Source organism: Chrysemys picta, chromosome 3, assembly GCF_011386835.1.
Source record: "Chrysemys picta bellii isolate R12L10 chromosome 3, ASM1138683v2, whole genome shotgun sequence".
In the NCBI taxonomy this organism is placed as follows: Eukaryota; Metazoa; Chordata; order Testudines; family Emydidae; genus Chrysemys; species Chrysemys picta.
The window spans coordinates 33,198,718-33,224,437 of NC_088793.1; the positions used below are offsets into that span (position 1 = coordinate 33,198,718).

General features: G+C 46.7%; 1 protein-coding gene across 1 annotated transcript in view; it reads left to right on the forward strand.

Moving 5' to 3' along the window:
* The first annotated feature begins 14,457 nt into the window (after positions 1-14,457).
* CYS1 (cystin 1) overlaps positions 14,458-25,720 on the forward strand; it is a 40,917-nt gene continuing 29,654 nt past the window's right edge. Inside the window, exon 1 of the mRNA XM_024100562.3 lies at positions 14,458-15,246. Coding sequence (XP_023956330.2) covers positions 14,845-15,246 — 402 coding nt within the window. The 5' untranslated portion in view covers positions 14,458-14,844. The remainder of the gene's footprint in view (positions 15,247-25,720) is intronic.

Here is a 25,720-nt window from a genome sequence, read left to right on the forward strand (position 1 = left end):
AGGCACCGTACCCATACATAGTGAAAGACAGTCCTTGCCTTGACGAGCTTACAGTCTGAATAGGCAGAGGGGAAACAGAGACACAGAATTGCCCAAAGCCAAACAGCTGGTCAGTGGCAGACCTGGGAATAAACTGTAGGTCTTCTGACTCCCAGTCCAGTGCCCTATCCACTGGAGCACCTAGTTTCCCTTGTCTTCTCTGTTACGTTTCCATACAGTACCTGACCTTTGATCAGGGGCACCAGAACAGGTGGCGTCAGGGAGCCATGGCCCTCCCACTTTTTACCAGCCGTAAGGGTGATCGATGGGGGCGGGCAGAGAGGAGTGAGCAGGGGGGGGCAGAGAGGAGTGAGAAGGGGCGGAGTCTTGGGGGAAGAGTCAGTGCAGGAGTGGGGCCAAGGGGGGAAGGGGTGGGGCCTTGGGAGAAGGGGGAGGGAATGGGCCCGTGGCCCCCCACACACACTTTTAGAGGGCTTCTGCTGCTCCTGCCTTTGATTGGCATTGCTAAGTGGCACTGCGATTAAAAATACAAATAATAGTAACAATACAGATCTGAACATTCCCATACTTGGAGGAGGCTCAAATTCTGTGCTCCGGTTCAGGCTCATCTCTGTTTACGCTTTCATAGCACACTCATGCCCATAGTATCTGAGTGCCACAGTGAGTGGACAGGGAAAACATAATGTTCCCCTATTGGCCAAAACCAGGCTTAAAAATGAGGCGTTGATAGCACAATTTCTTCTGTAAGGCAGAAAAGGCCTTCCAGCCTGTAGGACCAAGACATTGTAAAGAAAATATGTTCCTTTCACTTAAATCTTTGTCTAATAAAACTATTTTACCAATTATTTGTTTTTCACATCTGAAGACCAGCCTAGACAACAACAGCATGTCTGTTGGCATTTAGAGGAAATCACTCCTAGAGTTGCATGCTACTGCAAATCCAAAGGGCCAAACAGATTACTTCAATCAAATAGTTCGAGTCCATTACTGAGCTGAATAATGTATTGTAGTTTGCCTACAAGAAGATGCAAGTGATCCATTTGACAAGCCTCCTGGGAGAGATCTTACCCAAATGTTGTTAGTTAAACACATTGGGTATTAAAGTGAATAATTACCCAGTTGCTATGGTGACAATCGTTTGCTTATTTAGGCACTGTGATTTGGCAGCAACTGCAAGGACGTGAAATGATTTTTATTTAAACTCACATACAGTGGGTAATACTTCTTAAATAGATACATGTTAAAGTGTAAAAGACATCTTGTGTGGCAACTGGTGAAATCCAGTGAATGTGTGAAATAGAGTAATTGATGGATTGCTGACATAATGCTATTTTTATTAATACCTTACAATTAAGAGAAACATTGACTATTGCAGAAACATCTCCCAGTGTATGCAGTTAGTCTAGGTAATGGCATGCTCCTATCACTTTTACCCTTGTCCCTTCTCCATTTGTTTATTACACCTGCCTATTTTGTCTTGTCTTAAAAGAAGCCCACATCCTGCAGGCCCAGGTTCCCACACAAGGACATCTTTGGGGCAAGGACCCAAAGAGTTTGTACTGAGTCCAGCACAATGGGGTTAGAATTCTGAGGGGAGCCTTAGAACACTATGGGAATACAAATAGATAAGTGATCATTAAAACTGAAATATTTGGAATAATTTTGGGGGTGGGAGGGAATCCCCTCTGTGTTCAGCACCTGAATGGTAGAAAAGCAAATATGTGCCCTTCAATATTAGGTTCAGCTGTGTTTCCAGTGGGCCAATACCTGTGGTGCTTGCTGTCTCAATTGTTATTCAGGCAAACTCCCAGTTAGTCTTAGCTACACTGACCAAAATGAGACCCCATAATTCACCAATGCTGCGGCTCCTCCAGCAGGAGCAAAAGTGGAAACTGTCATGTAGACAGGGCTTGGGCATTTTTACCACCATGTCATCTAAGCCTGAGCTGAATAGCATTAGATAATGTGGGTGTAGAAACACACAACAACCCATTGAGCTGTTTGCAACACAATACAGCTTCCACCATTTCTGCCACTAGTAGAGGTGTAGTGGGGTCAATTCCAGTTTCTATTTTTGTCAGTGCAGATGCAGCCATTGAGTTCAAAGGGGGACACCTGAGTCAGGTCTGAGTATATAATAAAACCTAAGTAAGGACCTCAGAATCTGACCCATATTTAGGACATCAGCAGAGGAACAACCCATCTGCCCCCAATTTTTGGATCCAGCATTATGATGACAGCTGCACTACACAAGTGAGGTGTTTTAACCCTGCCCCTGTCAGCACAGAAATGAATGTGGTACAGGTCTCTATGCTCTGAAATCTCAGACTGTTCAGGAACAACTGGTGGATTGCTAAATACATGCTAAAAGGCCCATTTTACATGATAGTTTGTACACAGTGTAGATCAGACTTTACAAAAAAGTATTTCCTCTACACTTCTCTGTTATTAACCTGTACAGCAAGAGTTAATTCAGCCAGAAAAATGTGAAGCATTTTCCCTCAAGGGAAAGCCCGTGATTGCATGCTAAAAAGATGAATTCGATGCAACAGCTTCCCACTGCACCTGTTACTACAGATATGTAGTTCATTTCCCCCACACCCACCTCTTCCTTTGCAGTTAACAACATGTTGGTAGTTCCTCCTTCACCCCAGTTTGAGCTATTATTGGCTTATTGGACTGCCCCCAATCACCCAGCTCCTTCACATCCATTCCACCCAGGCATTTGCCTCCATCACAGAAGCTTCCTTGGCTTGTGCTTGAGGCCAGCTTGGCTCAGTTTATAACAAGGACCATACCATAAGCGTGCCATGGTCTGACTATGGACCAAAGACACAGGCCTTGTTTATACCAGAGAAGTGCATTGGTTTATTACATTGATTAAAAAGCCCATTGATAAGTTACTAACACAAGTTAAACGTATCTAAGCAAGGGGTAAGTGCCTCTGTATTAGGGGTTAACGAGATCCATTTCCCTAACATATACAAGACCTGATTCTGCTTCTCTAGACGTGGCAGGACTTTAACTGGAGCAGGCCCAAAATAAGGGACAAAAAAAAAATCTAAGATCCCAGGAAGATTAAAGCTATTTGAAGTTACATTGTTAACACATTTACATTTCCCTCTAACCTCAGCTTCAGGACTCCATGGTAATGAGGTAAATAATTTATGAGAACACCAAGTTTGCGATGAAGGTAAATGTAGGTATGAAACAAGAGGCATCTCTCATAATGAAGAGACAATTGAGAAATGGGCTCAGCTTGCTTATGCTGTGACCTATAACAATCATTCATGAGACCACTTGACCTTTGGTCTCCTGCTAAACACAGCATCACAGAATCAATGGGGTCTGTCTAAATCAAGCTGGCGGAATGTGGGAGGTCATTTATTTGAGCCAGGTGGACTTGAGGTGATCAACAGGAATGTGGCATGCAAGGTTGAACTAACAAATGCGTACATAACTTCAGTCCAGTTCAAGAGATGGGAAATGAATTAGTACAGCTACTGTATGCAAAATCAGTGCTTCTGAAATTACCCTTAAAAAACAAACTCTCTCTAGCTACTTACAAGTTATCTAGCTAGCTACCCTCCTCAGAAAAATATCTGTATTCTTCCCAGTTGTTAATGGATGTTAAAATCACAACACTCCTGTGAGTATTATTCCCATTTTACAGATTAGGAACCACAACACAGGGTAGATTAAGTGACTTGCTCAGGGTTACACAATGAGTCTATGGTAGAGCCAGGAACTGAATGCAAGTCTCTGAAGTCATAGTTCAGGGCCTGATCCATTAGACCATGCTATGTAGCATCCAGTAAAAGAGACGAGATGGAAAGAGATGAGGAAGTTGGATTCAAATCCGGTTAGGTTTAGAGCTTTAGGTTTATTCAAATCCAGATTTGACAGTGCTAAAATCTGTCTAAACTGTTCAACCCTAAATAGCTGAGATCTCATGAGATAACCTAATCCGATGACATTCTGGCCACCTTGAATAGTAAAAGTTTCATGAGATCAGCTGTTCTTGAGAGCTTTCAACCACTTCCAGCCTGGACCTGGGAAACAAACACCTTCCTGGCGGAGTGGGGGCTTGAATGGGGGGAACTTGGGTTCAAAGCTGCAGCTTTAGCCCATCTCTAAGTCCTGTTGATGTAAAATATGCCTGCACACAAGTCAGGCACCTAGAGTACTGTACAGTTTGTCTGCATTTCTCCCACTGTTTCTGAATTGTGCAGTGCTGACAGCTGTATGCTGGCAAGAGAGTCCAGCATCTCATCAAATGTGTAGTCTTAAGACCTCACACATAGAAGTGGCAATGAAAAGCCTTTATCTTACATTAGGAAAGGCCTATCATGTACCGTGCACCGCATCAGGGCTTTGTGCAGGGCCTTATTCACCATTTGGATATAATTTGTCAGACTTAAAAGGGAGACTCCGTGGAAAGTGTAGTCCAGCAGGACTAGATCAACTGCACGGTCTGTTAGCACACAGCCTGATCATATGAGACATACCATATTCCGCCTACTTGAAAGCTGCCCGCCCAGTGCACTGTAAAGCTTGCCAAGGAGCCAGATGCTTTGCTGGCGGAAATACTTTCACAACTCGAGTCTTTGGGTCTTTCACAGCTCTCCCTCCCCTAGGAAGAAGGGAGAAAGAGATCGTGTTGAAGTGCATGAAATGTAAAACTCCACCTGGTTTGATTTTAGATCCCATCTTTTTAAACAAAACAAATCTCTTCTTTCAAAAAGCTGAGCCAAGGAAAAAATAAATGTTTAAAATAACATTGTGGATGCAGTAATATCCAACCCATGCTGAAAGATACTGTAAAGACAATGCCTCAGCTGAATATCTGAAACTTCTCTGTACTAATTTATAAAGCAGTTTCTGCTGGAGTATTAAACCACAGCTCTAGGTCAAATTCCAGCTCAAGTAATTATATTCTTAATCCTAGCTGTAGTTTTCCTTCACTTCCTGTTCTAAATCCTTTTGTAGGATTGCTTTTCAGTAAAAAAGACCTGATCTTGCAAGCTGCCAAGTGCCCTCAATTCCCATTAATGTCAATAAAAGATGGGAATGCTTAGCACCTTGCAGGATCAGACTCTAAGATTGCAGCACAAAAATATCAAAAGAAGTGCCGTAAATGTAATAATGATACTAACTCAAAAGTTCCTGGCTCCCAATCTTGTGCTCACACCATTAGACCTCACACATCTCTCTCTCCCCTCTACAGTTGTTTTTCTTGATTTAGCTCATAGCAGTGAAGCCAACTCCTTTCCCTTTCTATAGCAGAATGATACTTGCTTTGCACTCAGGAACAGCTTTTTCTGTGCGTTGTATTTTATAACACAGCAGGTTGGGACAATGTTCAGAATCACAGGAAGTGAGAGATCATCAGAGCGACATTCTAAAGTGCTTTGGAAATTACTGACTTACTCTAAAGGCAAAGTTGAATCTGATTTTCAGAAATACTATGCACTCACAGCTTCAGCTGAAATCAACCGGATCTGAAAACCAGGCCCAAATGCCAAACCTCCTCCTTTTTTCAGGCAATCACTCCCTTATTTGAATGATGATGAAGTTAGGGGCTGCCTTATGTACATACAAGTTAATACTAGAAAGGCAGATTAATAAATAAACCTTGGGCACTGAAGGATGACTCTAGTCGAGGCAGTTGGCAATAGGAAAGCCGAAGATTTTTCTGCTTACTCTGTGGGTTCTAAATCTTTTATTAAAGAACAGGGTGGGTGTTTGAGCTAAAAATGCCCCCTTTTAAAAATGACTAAGTAAACTTTTTAACCTCTAATACCATTCAGTTGGCTATTTTCTATACTTATCTTTTAGTCTATGACAGCTAAACATTCTTGGTCAAATGACTCAGAAACTTGAAGAGAGGGGCATTTCAAGAAGAGAGTCTTAGTGAGCAACAAGAAGAGATTTCTTCTGAATCCTCTAACATCAAGGACATTTCCATTGTTTCTCAGTGTTGTTGATAAGAAAACCCCTTAACATTCCAGAGTTCCTGTACACTGATGGGCACCCAGAACTCATAAACCAGGCGTGCACAGTCTTTACTGGCATTCTGTTGAAAATACTGTAAGTAGCACAGAAGGAGAAGAATTTTACACTCACAAAGTGGCATTTCAGACTGAACTAGTTACCTGGGCACTGTCATGAGATAAGTCTCTTCCATGGATTGTCTGATTGAAACCATTCACCCTAGAAATCTTCTGGTGAAAACAAGTTCCTGAAAAAAACCCAGAATGGTGAATATTAACTTCCTTCCTAGCCTCTGACCTTGCCTGTGCAGAAGAGATCACACTTTACTGACAGACCCATTATCCTACTAAACAAGCAAACCCTTGTTACATTGTTCTGTGTTCGTGCAGCACCTAGCACAATGGGGTCCGGGTCCAGGACTGGGGCCTGTAGGTGCTATGATAATACGAATGATAATAGCGCAGTCCTCAGTGACATATCATTTTGGTGCCACAAACAGGTTGTGCTTTTTCCTTCTTCATGCTGCCAAAAGGCCAGCAGAGCTCAAAAGGTGCACCTGAGCCATGTGGTCCGGGACTCCTCAGGTGACAAAATCATGAGTGGTGTGGAGAAAGTGAATAAGGAAAAGTTATTTACTTGTTCCCATAATATAAGAACTAGGGGCCACCAAATGAAATTAATGGTCAGCAGGTTTAAAACAAATAAAAGGAAGTTCTTCTTCACACAGCGCACAGTCAATCTGTGGAACTCCTGGCCTGAGGAGGTTGTGAAGGCTAGGACTATAACAGGGTTTAAAAGAGAACTAGATAAATTCATGGAGGCTAAGTCCATTAATGGCTATTAGCCAGGATGGGTAAGGAATGGTGTCTCTAGCCTCTGTTTGTGAGAGGGTGGAGATGGATGGCAGGAGACAGATCACTTGGTCATTACCTGTTAGGTTCACTCCCTCTGGGGCACCTGGCATTTTGGCCACTGTTGGTAGACAGGATACTGGGCTGGATGGACCTTGGGTCTGACCCAGTATGGGCGTTCTTATGTTCTTATGTTCTCATGATGTCTGCCTCTAAAAGCCCATGCCGGTCTTGCATGCTCCCACCTGGCTTCCTTCTTCTCCCCCCCCCCCCCCCCCCACAGCTGACCCTCATCCCTACTTTCTGCCTGGCCAGAGGGAGATCTGTGCACAGAGGAGCCCCTCCAGGCACAGAGCCAAAGGCCATGATCTGTTGGAGTTAGAACTCCTGAATATGGCTCACAGGAAAGAGATGTGGGGCCAGATCCTGCTCCCCATACAAGCCAATGGGAGTTTGACCACTGACTTCAATGGGGAGCAGGATCAAACCCAAGAGATATCAATTGTATAGTCACCTTTTACTGCAACAGCACTTTATGCTTGGGATAGGGGATCTGATGCAGTCAGGACATCATTGGCCTAAGCAGTTGCCTTTTCTCTCTGCTCTCCTCACACCTGTCTGCAGGGAAACACTGGAAGCAGTGAGCTGAGGAGAGAGGAGGAGCAGCCAACCTGAAGGGAGCTGGTTATTATTTTAAAATAACCCCCCCCCCAGTCAGTGTTTTCCAATACGGAAGACTCCCATAACAGAGAGACGAGAGTCCTGCTGGCAGTCACAGTCCTCCGCTGCTCTGATAGGAGGTGTCTGGGGTAAATCCACCTTGTTTGATCCTCAAACCCTCTTACAAAACAATCCTGGCAATAAGATGGCACGGTGGCCATCTGTCCATCCGCTCATGTATTCCCCTTCATCATCTTGCTCTTCATTCCTGTAAGTCCAAAAGAGCCTGTTTGGCAAGTGCCACATTGACAATATAGTGGCGTTAGTGGTTTTGAGGAATCACAGCAAAATAAAACAGTCACTCCAAGGCTGATAGAAACTAGGTAGGTGCTTTGGGCACAAGGGGGTTAAGCACACACAGATATGGATATTGGGTTATAAGTGATTGTATTACTAGAAGAAACAAACATCAGATTTCAAGTGTGGCCTATAAGGTCAATCAATATATTAGCAATGGAATGTAGGGAGAGATTTATAAAGGTGACTTAGATCGGTGGCTCTCAACCTTTCCAGACTCCTGTACCCCTTTCAGGAGTCTGATTTGTCTTGCATACCCCAAGTTTCACCTCACTTAAAAACTACTTTCTTACAACATCAGACATAAAATTACAATAGTGTCACAGCACACTATTACTGAAAATTGGTTACGTTCTCATTTTTGCCGTATAATTATAAAATAAATCAATAGGAATATAAATATTGTACTTACATTTCAGTGTATAGTAGATAGAGCAGTATAAACAAGTCATTGTCTGTATGAAATTTTAGTTTGTACTGACTTCGCTAGTGAATTTTCTGTAGCCTGTTGTAAAACTAGGCAAATATCTAGATGAGTTGATGTACCCCCTGCAAGATCTCTGCGTACACCTAGGGGTACACATACCCCTGTCTGAGAACCATTGACTTAGATGGTCAATTCTCATTGACTTTCACTGGCAGCTGGGTGCCCACCAGCCCTTTCTGCCTTTGAAAATCCACCCTTTAATTTTCAAGTCTTGGTGGAAAGAAAAAGAAAGAGTCTTTATGGAAAGGAAATGTCACAGTATTCAGCAATTGCATGCAGCACTGCATCAAATCATTACTGTAGAATACTGAAATACTTTTTTGGCTGGAGCATTGTCATTTGCAACATAATATGCAGCAAATGGATTCAAAGTGCGACATATTTTAATCCCTTTTTACAGGTAGTTTACCTGCATAGGCATCCCATCCAAATGAATCTGAAAGCACTGCTCTAGAGTAAAGAGTAGGCTGTTTCCATAAGGGTAGCTAGGAAGTGATCTGGGAGTTTTCAGTCTTTCAGAAAGCACAGAAGGTCTCTAAATTAATAACTGCTGTGAGTTAGAAGATGCCTAATGTGAGTTTTACGAATGATCTGGGCCTGAACACAACGCCATTGCCAGCCTCAGAAGAGGAAGTTTAGTAGCGATCCCCTTTTTTGTGTGCCTGTGTGTACATTCCAGCTGGAGAGAAAGAGAGAGAGTCAACAAACAGCAGCCCCGGCTTGGCGCGGCACTCACCCTGGCTGAAAAGATGGAGCAAAAGGAGGAATTTGCTCACTTCTTCTTGTTAAAAGATTGAAAGACAGGTTTTGTCCCTGATCTCTGGGATGCCCTTCCACTCAGGGAGGAATGCACCCCGTTAGCACCACACAAAAAAGAATTTCAATCCGCAGCCCTCGGGAGCCAGAGCAATAATTACGTTTGGAAAGGGACAGAAATGCTTTTTTACAGCAGGTCAATAAAATGGATCAAGAGAACACAGCTGAGCACAACATCCCAGCGAGTACACAGGGCAGGGGATCCTGGCAGTGTGTTTACGGAAGGTAAAAGAATCATGCAATGTCATTTACGGTATGTGTGGGCCCTATCCTGCCTTTGGGCAGGGCATCCAAAACTCCCATGAGGCCAAATATCAGGTACTTTAGTGACTCTTTATGCAGGTATAGGTGTCTTCCCTGAGAAAGGACTAAGTGAAAGTGGAGGGATGGATCCACAGCTAGTGTAAGTTGTCATGGTTCCACTGAAGTCACTGAAGCTATGACAATGTCGATCAGACATCAGCTGGGGATCTGCCCCTGAGTAAGGACCTCAGGATTTGGCCCACTGACATTAATGGGAGGCCAGGCTGTTCAGCACCTCCCAGGATCAGAGCCCGTGTGACTACAAACAAACACACACTGGTATTAAGCTATGAATTCACAATAGCAGAGGAACAGGCCAATTGCATTATTTATTCATTCGTTCACATTTGTGCTAGACTGTAGTGAAAAAGTGCCCATCCATTGCACTGGGTGCCCTTGAAAATCTTTTAAAAATACACTAGTAAACAAACAGCCATATCACTTACCCTAGATCAAACCAAGCGACGACATAAATTAATCCTCCTCCCTGCCCCAACAATGTTCAGCAGAGCCCCACACTACTATTATCTAGCCCACGTAATAGCCATCTTCCCATGGGCAAGGAGGGGAGGGAACCTGAATTTGGGTCCTGTAAAGCTGTGCTATGGAAAATCATGAATGTCAACAGAGAGTTCAGACACCCCTGCTTATACTATTATAAAAGAAAGCTGTATTTACTATTTTCTGATTAAGTGGAGTAGCAGATCTGGTCTACTCCGTGACTTCAGATCATCTGTAGATCTTTTTCATCAACAGGAAGTTATATTCTTGAAGGACAGTTTAACTAGGAGCCCGATTCTTTAAAGCACAGAACAAATATAATCTATTTATGTTACTTAGGATACTAAAAATTCTAAGCTTGACCTTGATCTGCCTGACTGGTAAGAGCTGGCCGTACTGGGTCAGACCAAAGGTCCATCCAGCCCAGTATCCTGTCTACCAACAGTGGCCAATGCCAGGTGCCCCAGAGGGAGTGAACCTAACAGGTAATGCTCAAGTGACTTCTCTCCTGCCGTCCATCACCACTCTCTGACAAACAGAGGCTAGGGATACCATTCCTTACCCATCCTGGCTAATAGCCATTAATGGACTCATGGGAGTGGGTGGGTGAGGTTCTGTGGCCTGCAATGTGCAGGTCAGATTCACTAGATGATCATGATGATCCTTCTTACCTTAAAGTCTATGAGTCTATGAGCAAAACTCTCATGTGAGTCAATGGGTGTTTGGATGGAGGGAGAGCTGTAGGATTTGGCCACATAAATAGAGGTCTACTTTCTACAGCCTTATAATTTACACATTGACACAAGGTAGATCTTTCATTCTACTTCTATATTCTAAATAGAGATTTTATCAATGGAGATTAGCTATATTAGAGTTCCTTATGTTTGATCTCATATGCAATGGATAATTTCATTTAAATTCATTTGGAGCTTCAGGTGCATAAAGATTGTAGAAACAAATCAAATTTAATTATAAGGAGGTTCAGTATTAGCTTTAACTATTCCATTATTGAATTTTCTTCTCCTTTTATGTTCCCTGCTACACCAGCATACATTCCAGATTACACTGGTTTCTATTTAGACTGATCTCCCTTATTCAGTTCTCTCCCACATTAGAGTATATATTGGGGGGAGGGAGGGCACTAAAAATAGTACCAAAAACTAATCTGAAGTTTTCAGTAAGTAAACATCTACCTGATTATAAAAGACTTCCAAGACAGGAAGGCATCAATTAATACATGTTGCTGATAGTGCTTGGATGCTTATGTTTGTGTTATGAAGTCTATGTTTGGTTGTATGTGTTGTCTAATTAGCAGGGCCGGCTCTAGCTTTTTTGCTGCCCCAAGCAGCAAAAAAAAGCGCCGCCCCCAAGCCCCCCCGCCAAGCACCGCGCTGCCCCCCCGCCGAGCACCGGAGCCCGCCCCCCCCTGCGCCGAGCACTGCCGGAACCCCCCCCCGAGCGCCAAGCCCCACGCCGCCACCCTCCCAGTGCCGCGCCGCCAGAGCCTGCCCCCGCCCCCTGCCGAGCGCCGCCGGAACCCCCCTCCAGCGCCGCGCCGCACCCCCACCGAGCGCTGGAACCCCCCTGAGCGCCGAGCCCCGCGCTGCCCCCCCGCCGAGCGCCGCGCCGCCGGAGCCCGCCCCCTGCCAAGCGCCGCCGGAACCCCCCTCCAGCGCCGCGCCCACGCCGCACCCCCACCGAGCGCCGGAACCCCCCTGAGCGCCGAGCCCTGCGCTGCCCCCCCGCCGAGCGCCGCGCCGCCGGAGCCCACCCCCGCCCCCCCGCCGAGCGCCGCCGGAACCCCCCTCCAGCGCTGCGCCCGCGCCGCCCCCTCGCCGAGCCCCGCGCAACCGGAGCCCGCCCCCCCCAGCGCCGCGCCGCCGGGGCGCCCCCCCCCCCCGCGGAATGCCACACCGCGCTCCCCCCGCCACCCCTTACCAGGTGCTGCCCCAAGCATGTGCTTGGGTGCCTGGTGCCTGGAGCCGGCCCTGCTAATTAGACTGTAACTCTTCAGGGCAGAGATCAGCTTTTATTCTGTGGTTATAAACTGCCCAAAACAATGGATCTCCAAGCCTGATTGGGGCTGGTAGGTGGTACTGGAATAATAATAATAACATGGAATTTTTTTCTTTTAATAATTAATGTTACTTACTGGTTTCTGATAATAGGATTTTGCTCAGGGTAAAGCTGTTTCAGGACAACAGTTTTCCTGAAAGTTCTACTATCAGATTTCTTAAATGGGATTTGTGACAGATTGCTGATGTGTCTGGGCCAAATTGTGAACTCCACTTTGGTTTTTGAATGCCATTTTTGATTGAAGGACAGAGTGAAGGTTACACTTATTGTAATCTCCAAGTTAGATTAAGACATCCAGTTTGAGTTGAAAACTAGGCTGATCCTGACAAGGTCAGTCTATTCCAGACACTGTTCTGATCACGCAGGGTTGTGGGACACCTCAGAGATAACAATGAGCGAGCTATCAACAGTGAATGGCTGTTCACTACTGAAGCAGTGAGTTTTCTCCTGGTAGACCACTGACTTTGAATGACTCTCTACACAGAAGCCAATTGGCAGGGAAGCAGGGCTGGAGCCTGAAATTCCTCTCACTGAAGCACATGGGCAAAAAAGGGACAGTGTTTTAAGAAGTGCGTGCATCTCTGAGCAAGGGATCAAACTATTACCACATGCAAGAAGATCAGACTAAGGAGAGAGAAGTAGGAAGGGCTGCCCAGACTAAAGACACTGACCCAACCCAGGCCTCACAGCGGGGTCAGAACAGTTTAAGCAGAGTGAGTTCTGGATTTTGTTGTTTTTCAAAGATTCTGTAACTCTCTCATGTGTTTTATTAAGGCTATGTCTACACTAGCACTTTTGTCGGTAAAACTTTTTTCAGTCAGGGGTGTGTGAAAAAAACATACCTCTGACCAACATAAGTTTCACCAACAGAAGTGCAGGTGTGGACAGTGCTATATCGGTGAGAGACACTCTCCTGCTGACATAGTGACCACCGCTCACTGGGGTGGTTTAATTATGCCGACATGAAAACTCTCTCCCACCACCACAGAGCAGCTGCATGGGAGAATTTACAGTGGTGCAGCTGCAGCGGTTCAGCTCTGCCACTGTAAGGTCTGTAGTGTAGACATAGCCTAAGAGTAAAGTGTCTGTGGTTAAGAAATTCCTTTGCTAAGCCTGTGTTCCCTTGCTTTCCTGCCATGTTGGCCCTGAAGGGTTTAACTAGAAATCTGTTCCCAGAGCCAGGTGATCACTGGGAGGGAACATATCTAAATAATTGGGGCTTCAGGAGAGCTGGGTCATTGGCCTGGAGGATAGAGGTAGCTGAACTGTGGGATCCCACTGCTCTTAAAGGGTGCCAAACTTGGGGTGTGCTCCTGGGAGTATGCCTGACAGACCCATAATGGGAACCATACCAGTCACTACCCAGACTCAGAGGGGCTTAGAAGCATGTGGGGCAGGCTTTGAGTCTGTTTATTATGTCCATCCAAAAGTGAGGATGGGGCCAGGTTGTAACAGGATTAAACATTGTTTTGTGTAGTGTAAGCCATTTTTTATACCAGTTCAGAGGAGCTGCTACTGAAAGCCATTTTTTTTAATGGTCAATTTGCTAGGGCAGATCAGTCTTAAGAAGAATTTGTATGACTAGCCTGTACACTATCCATCTGGAGATCTATAACAGCCATATGAAGCCAAAGTATGAGTTTTGGGCTAGATCGCATGCATCTGGGGTGTGAAACACAGCACATATTAAAAAAGAAGATAATATGAAACAATTTATTGTCCCCTTGAGAAATGTGAACCAAGGATCAATGCATATTTTGATTTGTAATTTATACTACATTCTTTTTATGAGTTACTGTGTGATCTTATTTTCTCAGCCTGTTTGGCTTTTTGGTAACTATCTGAATCACATTTTAGAAAGGGCAATTTCAAAAGAGCACAGTCCTTTCCTACAGTCCAAAATCCATAATTATTCTGCAATTAATCCGACCAGTGCCCTGGTTATGTTCAAGAGTCCAAATATGTTGTATAAATAGCTTGATTTTTGTCCTGCCCTTAAAGGAACTGAATTGGAAAGCATGAGAGAATATGAAAACATTGTGCTGGGGGAAGAGTGAAGAGGAAAAGGCTGTATTTCTCTGGACTAAACTGAAGTTTGAATCTAAAGTTTTTGCTTTGAGTTCTTCTCTCCTTTCACTTTACAGTCCAGGCTCTCTCTCTCTCTCTCTCTCTCTCTCACACACACACACACACGAAAATAAAAAAATAAAAATATCCATGTTTATTTGTCATAGTTTCCACCGACTAGACCCAACAGCAGATTGAAGTTGTGAGCACTGCTTTGTGGTATTTCCTTTTTTGAAGATTTTTTTCCAGGCTGTTTTTGAACTGGCTCCATGTTCACACACACACACAAAATCCATGTTCAAACACACACACACACACACACACACACACACACCATGTTCAAACACACACACACACACACATTCACATTCACAGCGAGGTTACACCCAGTTGGTTCCTTCTCGAGGGCAAATTCTTGGGATTCGCAGCTTCCAAACAGCCGATTTCCTTTCCGTGCAGCTGGGAGGGCAGGTTCCCTGGCTGCTGCTCCTGTGCTCGCTGGCTGCTACTACTGGACCTTCCCCAGGAGGAGTCAGTCGCTTCACTTCTAAGGAAAGGGGGGGGGGGGGCAGGGAGGAGAGAAAGGGGATCCGGGATCAGCCTCTCCTGCCCCAGCAGCAGCCAGGATGCTCCGAGGCAGCGGCAGCAGCTGGCCTGTGGAATCCGAGCCAGGCGAGTCACCCCGTTAGGAGGCCCCGCCAGCACCCCGCGCCCGGGGGCAGCAGCGGCAGCATGGGCAGCGGGAGCAGCAGGAGCAGGAGGAAGCGGAGCTGCAGCCCCGGCGCGGATCGTCCCGGCAGGTGGGGCAGAAGCAGCAGCGCCCCCAGCGGGCAGGGCGAGGAGGCCAAGGGGAGCCAGGCGCCCGCCCCCACGGAGCTGCCCAGCAGCAGCCGGCGGCGGCCGCAGCCGGGCGGCCCGGCGGAGGACTCGGACTGGGAGCTACTGGAGGAGGTGCTGGCTGAGTGCGAGGAGCCGGGGGCGCTGTTCCCCACGGCCCGGGGTCCGGCTGCCCCCATCCCGGGCCCGCCCCGCCGAGGGCCCGCCGGGGACTCCTGGGCCGGCCACGACCGGCACCCAGGGGCGGTGGCAGCAGGGAGCGGCCGGGGCAGCGGTGCCGCCGGAGGGGACCAGCCGGTAAGTGACACCCCCACCCCGAAGGGGTGGCGGGAGCGGAGCAGAGCGAAGCCCAGGCACCCAGAGGGAGGAGAGGCAGGGCCCACCCAGCCCGGCCCCGGGCCCAAGTAATCCGTCCCACTGGGGCCCATCGCCTTGTGATCCAGCCAGCCCGCCCCCCCCCGGTGCCCATCGCCTTGTGATCCAGCCAGCCCGTCCCCCCGGTGCCCATCGCCCTGGGATCCAGCCAGCCCGTCCCCCCGGGGCCCATCGCCCTGGGATCCAGCCAGCCTGTCCACCTGGGGCCCATCGCCCTGGGATCCAGCCAGCCTGTCCGTCCGCCCGGGGGCCCATCACCCTGGGATCAAGCCAACCTGTCCCCCCGAGGGCCCATCGCCCTGGGATCCAGCCAACCTGTCCCCCCCGGGGCCCATCGCCCTGGGATCCAGCGAGAGGTGCTAGAACTGTTTTTATAGTGGGGGGTGCTGATGATGGAAACCATAAGAACGGCTGTACTGGGTCAGACAAAAGGTCCATCTAGCCCAGTATCCTGTCTACCGACAGTGGCCAATACCAGGTGCCCCAGAGGGAGTGGACCTAATAGGCAATGATCAAGTGATCTCTCTCCTGCCATCTATCTCCATCCTCTGACAAACAGAGGCTAGTGACACCATTTCTTACCCATCCTGGCTAATAGCCATTAATGGACTTAACCATCGTGAATTTATCCAGTTCTCTTTTAAACGCTGTTATAGTCCTAGCCTTCACAACCTCCTCAGGCAAGGAGTTCCACAGGTTGATTGTGCACTGTGTGAAGAAGAACTTCCTTGTATTTGTTTTAAACCTGCTGCCTATTAATTTCATTTGGTGACCCCTAGTCTTGTACTATAGGAATAAGTAAATAACTTTTCCTTATCCACTTTCTCCACATCACTCATGATTTTATATACCTCTATCATATCCCCCCTTAGTCTTCTCTTTTCCAAGCTGAAGTTTCTTTTGGTATTCCTCAGTGGGATCAGAGGATAGTGACCTGTAGAATGTGGTCTTGGAGAGTTGCCTGGCAGCCTTCTGTTCATAATCTGACCTGTTCATTATGACTACAGCACCTCCTTTGTCAGCCCCTTTGATGATAATGTCAGAGTTGTTTCTGAGGCTGTGGATGGCATTGCGTTCTGTACGGCTGAGGTTATGGGACAAGTGATGTTGTTTGTCCACATTTCAGCCTGTGCACGTCTGCAGAAACACTCTATGTAGAGGTCCAGTCTGTCATTTCGACCGTCAGGAGGAGTCCACGCAGAGTTCTTCTTCTTGTAGTGTTGGTAGGAGGGTTCCTGTGCGTCAGTGCACTGTTCAGTGGTGCGTTGAAAATATTCCCTGAGTCGGAGATGACGAAAGTAGGCTTCCAGATCACCGCAGAACTGTATCATGTTCGTGGGGATGGTGGGACAGAAAGAGAGTCCCCGAGATAGGACAGACTCTTCTGCTGGGCTAAGTGTGTGGTTGGAAAGATTGACAATGTTGTTAGATGAGTTGAGGGTACCATTGTTATAGCCCCCAGTGGCAGGTATTAGTTTAGATAGCTTACTGTCCTTTTTCCTCTGTAGAGAAGTGAAGTGTGCATTGTAAATGGCTTGTCTCATTTTTGTAAAGTCCAGCCACGTGGAAGTTTGTGTGGAAGGTTGGTATTGTATGAGAGTCTCCAGTTCTGAGAGCTCATTCTTTATCTTCTCCTGTCTGCTGTACAGGATGCTGATCAGGTGGTTCCTCAGTTTCTTTGAGAGTGTGTGGCACAGTCTCTCACCATACTCAATGTAGTATGTTGATTGCAATGGATTTTTTACCTTCAGTCCTTTTGGTATGATGTCCATCTGTTTGCATTTGGAGAGGAAGATGATGTCTGTCTGTATCTGTGCAAGTTTTTTGTTGAGGTTGATGGATTTCCACTCCATACGGCTAAATTTAGTGCCTTGCATGGTGTCAAGTATCAGGGGGTAGCACTGGGGGTAGATACTTAACATCCTGTTTGCTTTTTTGACCGCCTCTGCACACTGCGTGGACATCTTCAGAGAACTATCCACGATGACTCCAAGATCTTTTTCCTGACTTGTTGTAGCTAAATTAGCTCCCATCATATTGTATGTATAGTTGGGGTTATTTTTTCCAATGTGCATTACTTTACATTTATCCACATTAAATTTCATTTGCCATTTTGTTGCCCAATCACTTAGTTTTGTGAGATCTTTTTGAAGTTCGTCACAGTCTGCTTTGGACTTAACTATCTTGAGCAGTTTAGTATCGTCTGCAAACTTTTCCACCTCACTGTTTACCCCTTTCTCCAGATCATTTATTTATAACAAACCATGTATTTGGTGTTCGTTATACTATTTCAAAGCCAGAGGGTGCGGCAGCAGCCCTAGTTCCAGCACCATTGGATCCAGCCAGCCTGTCCCTCCAGGCCCCAGCCAGCCAGAGCCAGTTCCTCCTGGGGCCCATCACCAGTCAGCCCGTCCTCCCAGTTCCCCCTCTAACACATGGTCCCAGGGTTCATGACCCTGGGATCTAGCCAGCCCAACTCCCCCAGGAGCTCACTCTACCCCACTGCCCTGGGGCCCATTGCCTGGGGGGAAAGCCAGCCCACCCCCAGGCCCCAAGGCTGAAGGTTCCAGACAACCCATCCCGCCCCTGGTGTCCCCTCTGGCTCACCCCCCAGGGCCCCATCAACCCATGCCCTTTGCATCCAGTGAGCCCCATCCCTCCAGGATCCCATCTAACCCACTGCCCTGAGGATCCACCTAGCCCCATCCCTCACTTGGACTCCCATTCTAACCCAATACCCTGGGATCCAGCCAGCCTGCCCCCCTTGGAAGTCCCCCTATAACCTATCACCCAGCTAACCCATTTCCTTTGCAGGTCCTGTGACGGGTTGGATCACAGAAACCCCCTTGGGAGCTGCCACCCGATGTGCAAAGACTACCCCTGCTCCTGTTTTCCCTGCCAGCTCAGGACTCCAGCACCCTGTCTTGCTGAGCCAGACACTCCTGTTTGGCTCCAGACACAGACCCAGGGTCTGAATCACTTGTCCCAAAGCTGCAAGTTTACCTGAAAACAGCGTACAGAAGTGCGCTTGTCTTTAGCACTCAGATGCCCAACTCCCAATGGGGTCTAAACCCAGATAAATCCGTTTTACCCTGTATAAAGCTTATACAGGGCAAACTCATAAATTGTTCGCCCTCTATAACACTGATAGAGAGATATGCACAGTTGTTTGCTCCCCCAGGTATTAATACATACTCTGAGTGAATTACTAAATAGAAAGTGATTTTATTAAATACAGACAGTAGGATTTAAGTGGTTCAAAGTAGTAACAGACAGAACAAAGTAAGTCACAAGCAAAATAAAACAAAATGCGCAGATCTATGCCTAAACAAACTGAATACAGATACTTTCCTCACCAGTTCCAGAATGCTCCCTTCTACAGGCTAATCTCCTTTTAGCCTGGGTCCAGCAATCACTCACACCCCCTGTAGTTACTGTCCTTTGTTTCAGTCTCCTTCAAGTATCCTGGGGGGGGTGGAGAGGCTCCTTCTTTAGCCAGCTGAAGACAAAATGGAGGGGTCTCCCACAGGTTTAAGTAGACTCTCTCTTGTGGGTGGAGACCTCCCTCCTCTGCAAAGCCCAGCTCCAAGATGGAGTTTTGGAGTCACCTGGGCAAGTCACATGCCCCTGCATGACTCAGTCTTTGCATTGTCCACATGGCATCTTGCATGTCTCCAGGAAGACTTCTCATGTGGATTGGAGCATTCCAAGATGCATTGTTCCCTAAGTGTCTCCTGATCAGGTACTTAACCTGGCAAATTCCTTCCTAAAGAAGCTGACCAAATGCCTCACAAAGCTTACTTAGAAATCATGCAAGCATACACCACATACTCTTAAGCTTGAGTAGAAAATGATATATACGTACAAATAGGATGAATAGATATAGTAGATCACAACCCTTACGGAGATATGTTACATGGCACAGGCAGCATAAAACATATTCCAGTTATGTCATACATACATTTATAAGCACCCCCTCCCCATAAAGCCTTATGGGGTACACTGTCACACCCTCCCCCTGAACTTACTGCCAGAGACTTGGACACTGTCCATGGCGGAGGCAGTACCTGTAAAATTTCTGTTTGTTTCTGGTCACACTTCCTTTCAGTACCTTGAAACCATATGGTGTCACTCCTGGGGGTTCTAGCCCGTTTTGGGGTCCCTGGTCCCCAGATGCTTGCAAACAGGTAGGGATGTAGTATTGCTAACAGAATGCAGGCAGCAATACTCATTAACGTGGAGGTATCTTGGCATTTAGCCACCAATGCCATGAGGCGGTGTGCCTCAGTTTCCCCTTCTACACAGCAGCATAGGCCTGTTATGCTTTTGCTGCTTTTTACAGGTATGGGCTGTAAAGTAACACGCTGGTGGGGCTGTCCTGTCACCATCCCCAGCATGTATAACAGCTTATTCCACAAATCAAATATGTTCCACATCTTTAAAGGGTTTACCACTAGTGTGAATTCTTTTGTTTTATCCCATAGGTGAATTAGCAAAAGACACAAGGTTAACAGCAAATCTACAGTGGACAGACTTCGTTCACTCAATTTGACTTGTTTAGCACCCATTGCATTTTCCCAGTTCTCTGTGCCCTCTGGTAGACCCTCTGATGCAGATTCCTCTGCCTCTTTGGGGAAGACTTCTAGTTCGGGCATGTGCTTGGGTCTTTGGCCAGGAAAGGGTGTACTACAACCATACTTGTCCTCGGCCCCTCCCTCTGGAGTTTCTCTGGGCTGGGCCCCACTCCCTTGTGAAGTTCCTCCCATGAAGAGATTTCCCCCCCCCTGTCTTGGAGAGAGAGTTTTATCTCTTGCAAGTGTAGCAAGAACAGCAGCTTTCCCTGGGGTGCTCTGGACCCCTTTGGGCACCCCACTTTCTGTTTCCAATGGGTCAGCTGGATAGACCCCCTCACCCTGGAGGCCTGACCCCCAGGTTTCCCTTAAAACCTGATCCACAGGAGAGGGGGCTGGCATTTCGAATGCAGACTTTTCACCCTCCTCCTGGGAAAGCCCCTCCCCACAAAAGGTGGGTGGACTCTCTGGCCCCCCCTGACCTTCCATCTGGGCTTCCCTCTTTGATCTCCCCTCTGGGTCCGACACTCTTGTGTCCCCTGAAAGGGAAGGTGATCCTGCCCCAGCTGTGGACTCACAGCTACCAGCTACGACAGACCTTTCGCTGGCCAGCAAAATCCCTCCCCTTCCACTCGGGTTGGGCTGGCACTCAGCTATAGAGTCCTTGGGGCCTGTTCCCACCACAGCGGTCCCCAGGACCCCAACTTCCACCTTTGGGACACACGCCTCTGTGCACCCCAGGGCAGGCCCAGCCCCCTGCTGACCTGCAACTTCCTGGCAGTCAGCAGCTGTGGTGGCCTCCTTGCTACAAGGTGGTACATCCCCCTCCCCAGGGGAGATGATTACGGGACAGGAGCTGGCTTCATCCAGCTCCTCCCTCTGGAACTTCCCTTGAGCCCCAGGGCTACAGGAACTGGCCACAACCAGCCCTGCCCCCGAAGCTGCATCCTTTACTGCTGCAGAGGAACCTAAGAGACACTCTCCTATTCCCCCAGCAGTCCGTGTGACTTCACCCCCCCCTCTGGAGCTTTTAGCACAAGATTCCTTCTCACTGCTAACCAACCCTGGGACAGATTCTGCCACACTAAAGAAATCATTCCCCAGTAGAAACGGTGCAAAATTGTTTGCCACCGTTGCAACAGTCAGCTCAGCCTGCAAATCCCGAGTTTGCATGTGTACTTTAGCTAAAGGTGCAAGGACTTTGTAACCCCCTACCAGCTCTAATTCTGCCATTTTACCTGGCAACAGATCCTTCTCCTGGATTAGGTCCCTCCTGACCACAGAAATCTCAGCACCCGTGTCCCTTAATCCAAGAAGCATCTGACCATTCAATTTAACAGCATGCATATGCTCATTGCTGGGTTGTGTGGAAGCAAGCTTTACAAACCCTGTGTGGAAAGAGGCCACAGCCTGGCTCTGAGAAGCCGCAGCTTCACTCAGTAAGGGACACTTATTCCTCAGGTGCGCAGTGGACTTACAATGATAGCACCTCTTGGGCTCCTCTGCTTGCACAGGAAATTTGGGTCGAGTACCAGGGGAATGGGGAGGTGACCGCCCAGCCTCTTTTTTCCCAGACCCAGGGGCAAAACGGTGATTCTGCTTTCCCCCAACCTTATACCCTTCTGCCAGTGGTTTGTGTTTGATTGCAGCTTGGGCTTGTTCATAAGAGTCAGCATACTCAGCTAGTTCACCCACTGCATTTACCTTTTTGTCCCACAAATACTGTTTTACCTCATCACTGCACATATTCAGGAAATGTTCCTGAGTAACTAGATCACACATCCCTTCAAAGCTGGTAATGCCTCTCCCCCGCACCCATTTATCTACCAAATCTCTCATTTCATTGGCATAAGCCACATTACTTAATCCAGATCCCCTCTTAAGGCTCCTGAATTTAACCCTGTAGGTTTCAGGTGTAACCTGAAACTGTTTCAAAACCAGTTCCTTAAATTTACCATAGTTTGAAGCATCATCAATAGGCATCTTATTGAATATGTCCAGAGCTCTGCCAGTCAATTTTGCTATCAATGTGGTCATCTTCTGATCTTCAGGGATGGCATGGAGGGTGCACAGTCTCTCAAAGGTGATGAAATATTCGGCGATATCGCTGGACTCGTCATACTGTGGACATAGCCGCTCCCATTTGTGGATTTTTGGGGAAGTGGAGCCAGCAGGGGGAGGGTTTCGTCTCTTTGACTCCATAACAGCCAGTTCATGTTTCCGGGCCTCCCTCTGGGCCTCCATAGCCCTCTCGTGGGCAGCTGCCTCTGCCTCCGCCCTCGCTGCCTCTCTCGCTGCCTCTGCCTCCACTCTCGCTGCCTCTGCCTCCGCCCTCGCTGCCTCTCTCGCTGCCTCTGCCTCCGCCCTCGCTGCCTCTCTCGCTGCCTCTGCCTCCGCCCTCGCTGCCTCTACCTCCATAGCTCTCTTGTGGGCAGCCTCTTCCCTTGCATGTTCTGCCTCCATGGCACTAATTTCTAATTGTCTTAGTTCCAGCCGTCTCTTATGTTCACTTTCTCTCTCTTTTGCTTCCAACCTGGCCAGCTTTAGTTTAATAGCCGCGTCACTGGTACTCATTGTCCTGCTTTCTCGTGCTGGGCTACAACCACTCTGCAGTTCACTGGAACTGAGATCACTAGTACTCATTGTCCTGCTTTCTTGTGCTGGGCCACAACCCCTCTGCAGTTCACTGAAACTGAGATGCACTCAGCTCAGGGGATTCTTAGTTACCAGAGAGCTTCCTTTACTGTCCCTACTTCCCTTGCCCGAAATAAGCAAACAGAAAATAACAAACCAGTAACCACTTTGTCTGTTCTCCAGCCACCACACTTAAAACTCACTTAAAATCACTACCAGTATCTCAAAGCAATCAACTGTGCACAGATCCTGCTCGACTACGCCACTGTGACGGGTTGGATCACAGAAACCCCCTTGGGAGCTGCCACCCGATGTGCAAAGACTACCCCTGCTCCTGTTTTCCCTGCCAGCTCAGGACTCCAGCACCCTGTCTTGCTGAGCCAGACACTCCTGTTTGGCTCCAGACACAGACCCAGGGTCTGAATCACTTGTCCCAAAGCTGCAAGTTTACCTGAAAACAGCGTACAGAAGTGCGCTTGTCTTTAGCACTCAGATGCCCAACTCCCAATGGGGTCTAAACCCAGATAAATCCGTTTTACCCTGTATAAAGCTTATACAGGGCAAACTCATAAATTGTTCGCCCTCTATAACACTGATAGAGAGATATGCACAGTTGTTTGCTCCCCCAGGTATTAATACATACTCTGAGTGAATTACTAAATAGAAAGTGATTTTATTAAATACAGACAGTAGGATTTAAGTGGTTCAAAGTAGTAACAGACAGAACAAAGTAAGTCACAAGCAAAATAAAACAAAATGCGCAGATCTATGCCTAAACAAACTGAATACAGATACTTTCCTCACCAGTTCCAGAATGCTCCCTTCTACAGGCTAATCTCCTTTTAGCCTGGGTCCAGCAATCACTCACACCCCCTGTAGTTACTGTCCTTTGTTTCAGTCTCCTTCAAGTATCCTGGGGGGGGTGGAGAGGCTCCTTCTTTAGCCAGCTGAAGACAAAATGGAGGGGTCTCCCACAGGTTTAAGTAGACTCTCTCTTGTGGGTGGAGACCTCCCTCCTCTGCAAAGCCCAGCTCCAAGATGGAGTTTTGGAGTCACCTGGGCAAGTCACATGCCCCTGCATGACTCAGTCTTTGCATTGTCCACATGGCATCTTGCATGTCTCCAGGAAGACTTCTCATGTGGATTGGAGCATTCCAAGATGCATTGTTCCCTAAGTGTCTCCTGATCAGGTACTTAACCTGGCAAATTCCTTCCTAAAGAAGCTGACCAAATGCCTCACAAAGCTTACTTAGAAATCATGCAAGCATACACCACATACTCTTAAGCTTGAGTAGAAAATGATATATACGTACAAATAGGATGAATAGATATAGTAGATCACAACCCTTACGGAGATATGTTACATGGCACAGGCAGCATAAAACATATTCCAGTTATGTCATACATACATTTATAAGCACCCCCTCCCCATAAAGCCTTATGGGGTACACTGTCACAGGTCCCCTATCTATTTAATCTCTTCTGGGATTCCCAGCTAGCCTGCCTCCTTGGGAGGGGTGTCCCAACCAGCCCAGTTCCCTGAGTTCAATGCAGAACCAGTTCCTATAACATCTGCAGATCAGCATCCGAAGCTATAGGGCTCTCCCCTTTCTATGGGGACATTTGCATAGCTTAATTCGCCCTTTCTTTTCATTTTATCCTTTTACTCCTAGTTGTAGCTCCTTCTCCATCTCTCTTAGGTGTTTATGCCCTTCAGCTAAAGTTGTGGGGTGAGCCCTTAGATAGTTCTCTTTCCGTTGCCGGTTCTCTACTTAGGCCCTGTGGACGTTAGAAAAGTCTATCATTGTAATATCAGTCGATGTAGCCAGTGGTTTGCCAAGCTATAGCATAGTCAGTTCTTTTTTATCTTTCCTGACAAATCATTCCCTGCCGCCCTTTTATCATTTCTGTTGCTCTTCCCCAAATTCCTTCTCTCTTTTAGGGGAAATATAATCATGAAAGGGTCATGCCAGTCTCAGTTTTCTGTGCTCCATTAAAAGGTTTTTTCCTCCTTCGATTAATTCCTTGTAAAAGAATCCCAGTGTCATTAAAGAAAGCATACAGCACAGCGCACATTTTTCCTTTGTTCAGTCATGTAAGCAATAGTTTTGAACCTGAACATATATAAACATATAGTACCTTTTAATGTTTGCCAGTTCACTGCAGTAACAATGGTACCATCAGAAAAAAACAGCAACCAACACCTCAGTCTTATTCTATACAGCAACTATTGAATTTTCTTGTGAATAGAGCTGAAATTAACTATCCTAGCCAACAAAGACAACATTAACTTCAATTTCTGTATCCCCTTAGTATGATACCAAGGGCACCAAGAACCGTGATCTGTTTGTTAGATGCTGCTCCTGCAGGAGGGACTACAAAAATTGTGGGAATACACTGATAGATTAAAAAATAGTAACAAATATTTAGAATTCAGAGGACTTTCCCCATCAGATGCTAACAACTTTTAGGTTAGGCTAAATGGAAGCTTAAAGCCCTGACAGTCTCACTTTAAGATTATATTCGTATTTCCATTGTAAAACTCTGTTTTTGCAAGGGATAATGATAACTTTGATATAATTTCCTAACAGAGTAATTATTTTGTCGACGATCACCATGGGCACATTTAAAAACAAACAAACCTCAAAGCGAAGTCTTATTTAGACATCACGGAAAAATAGAGGTTTAATATCCTTTCTTTGCTCTTATAACTCAAACACACTCAATTTTAAAATTAAGGCTTGATCCTAGAACCTTTACTCACATAAGTAATTCTCACTCATGAGCAATCCCATTGACTTCACTAATTAATCTTTACTCATGTAAGGGCTAGAGGATACGGCTCTTTATTTTTGTTCCAACATGTGCACTCAAATATTGCTGGTGGTGGTGGTTTTAAAAATAAGACAGCTCAGTTGAAATTTGGCTGTTATGTGTAGGCTTCTTTTTAAGTAACTACATTTTTAATATTCTGTATATTCTTATGTATAACGTAAATTGGCAAACTACACTCAGTCATGACAGGTAATGAACAGGGTTACTTTCTTTATAAAAATAAACCAGAGAAAGTTAATCCATAAGAGTAAGTATTAGTAAAATGCTGAACTGACAAATCAATAAAGGTCCAAGAAATGAAGAATTAAGGCTGAAGCAGACATGTCTGAATTCATCTAATTAAGTCTAAGTGGATA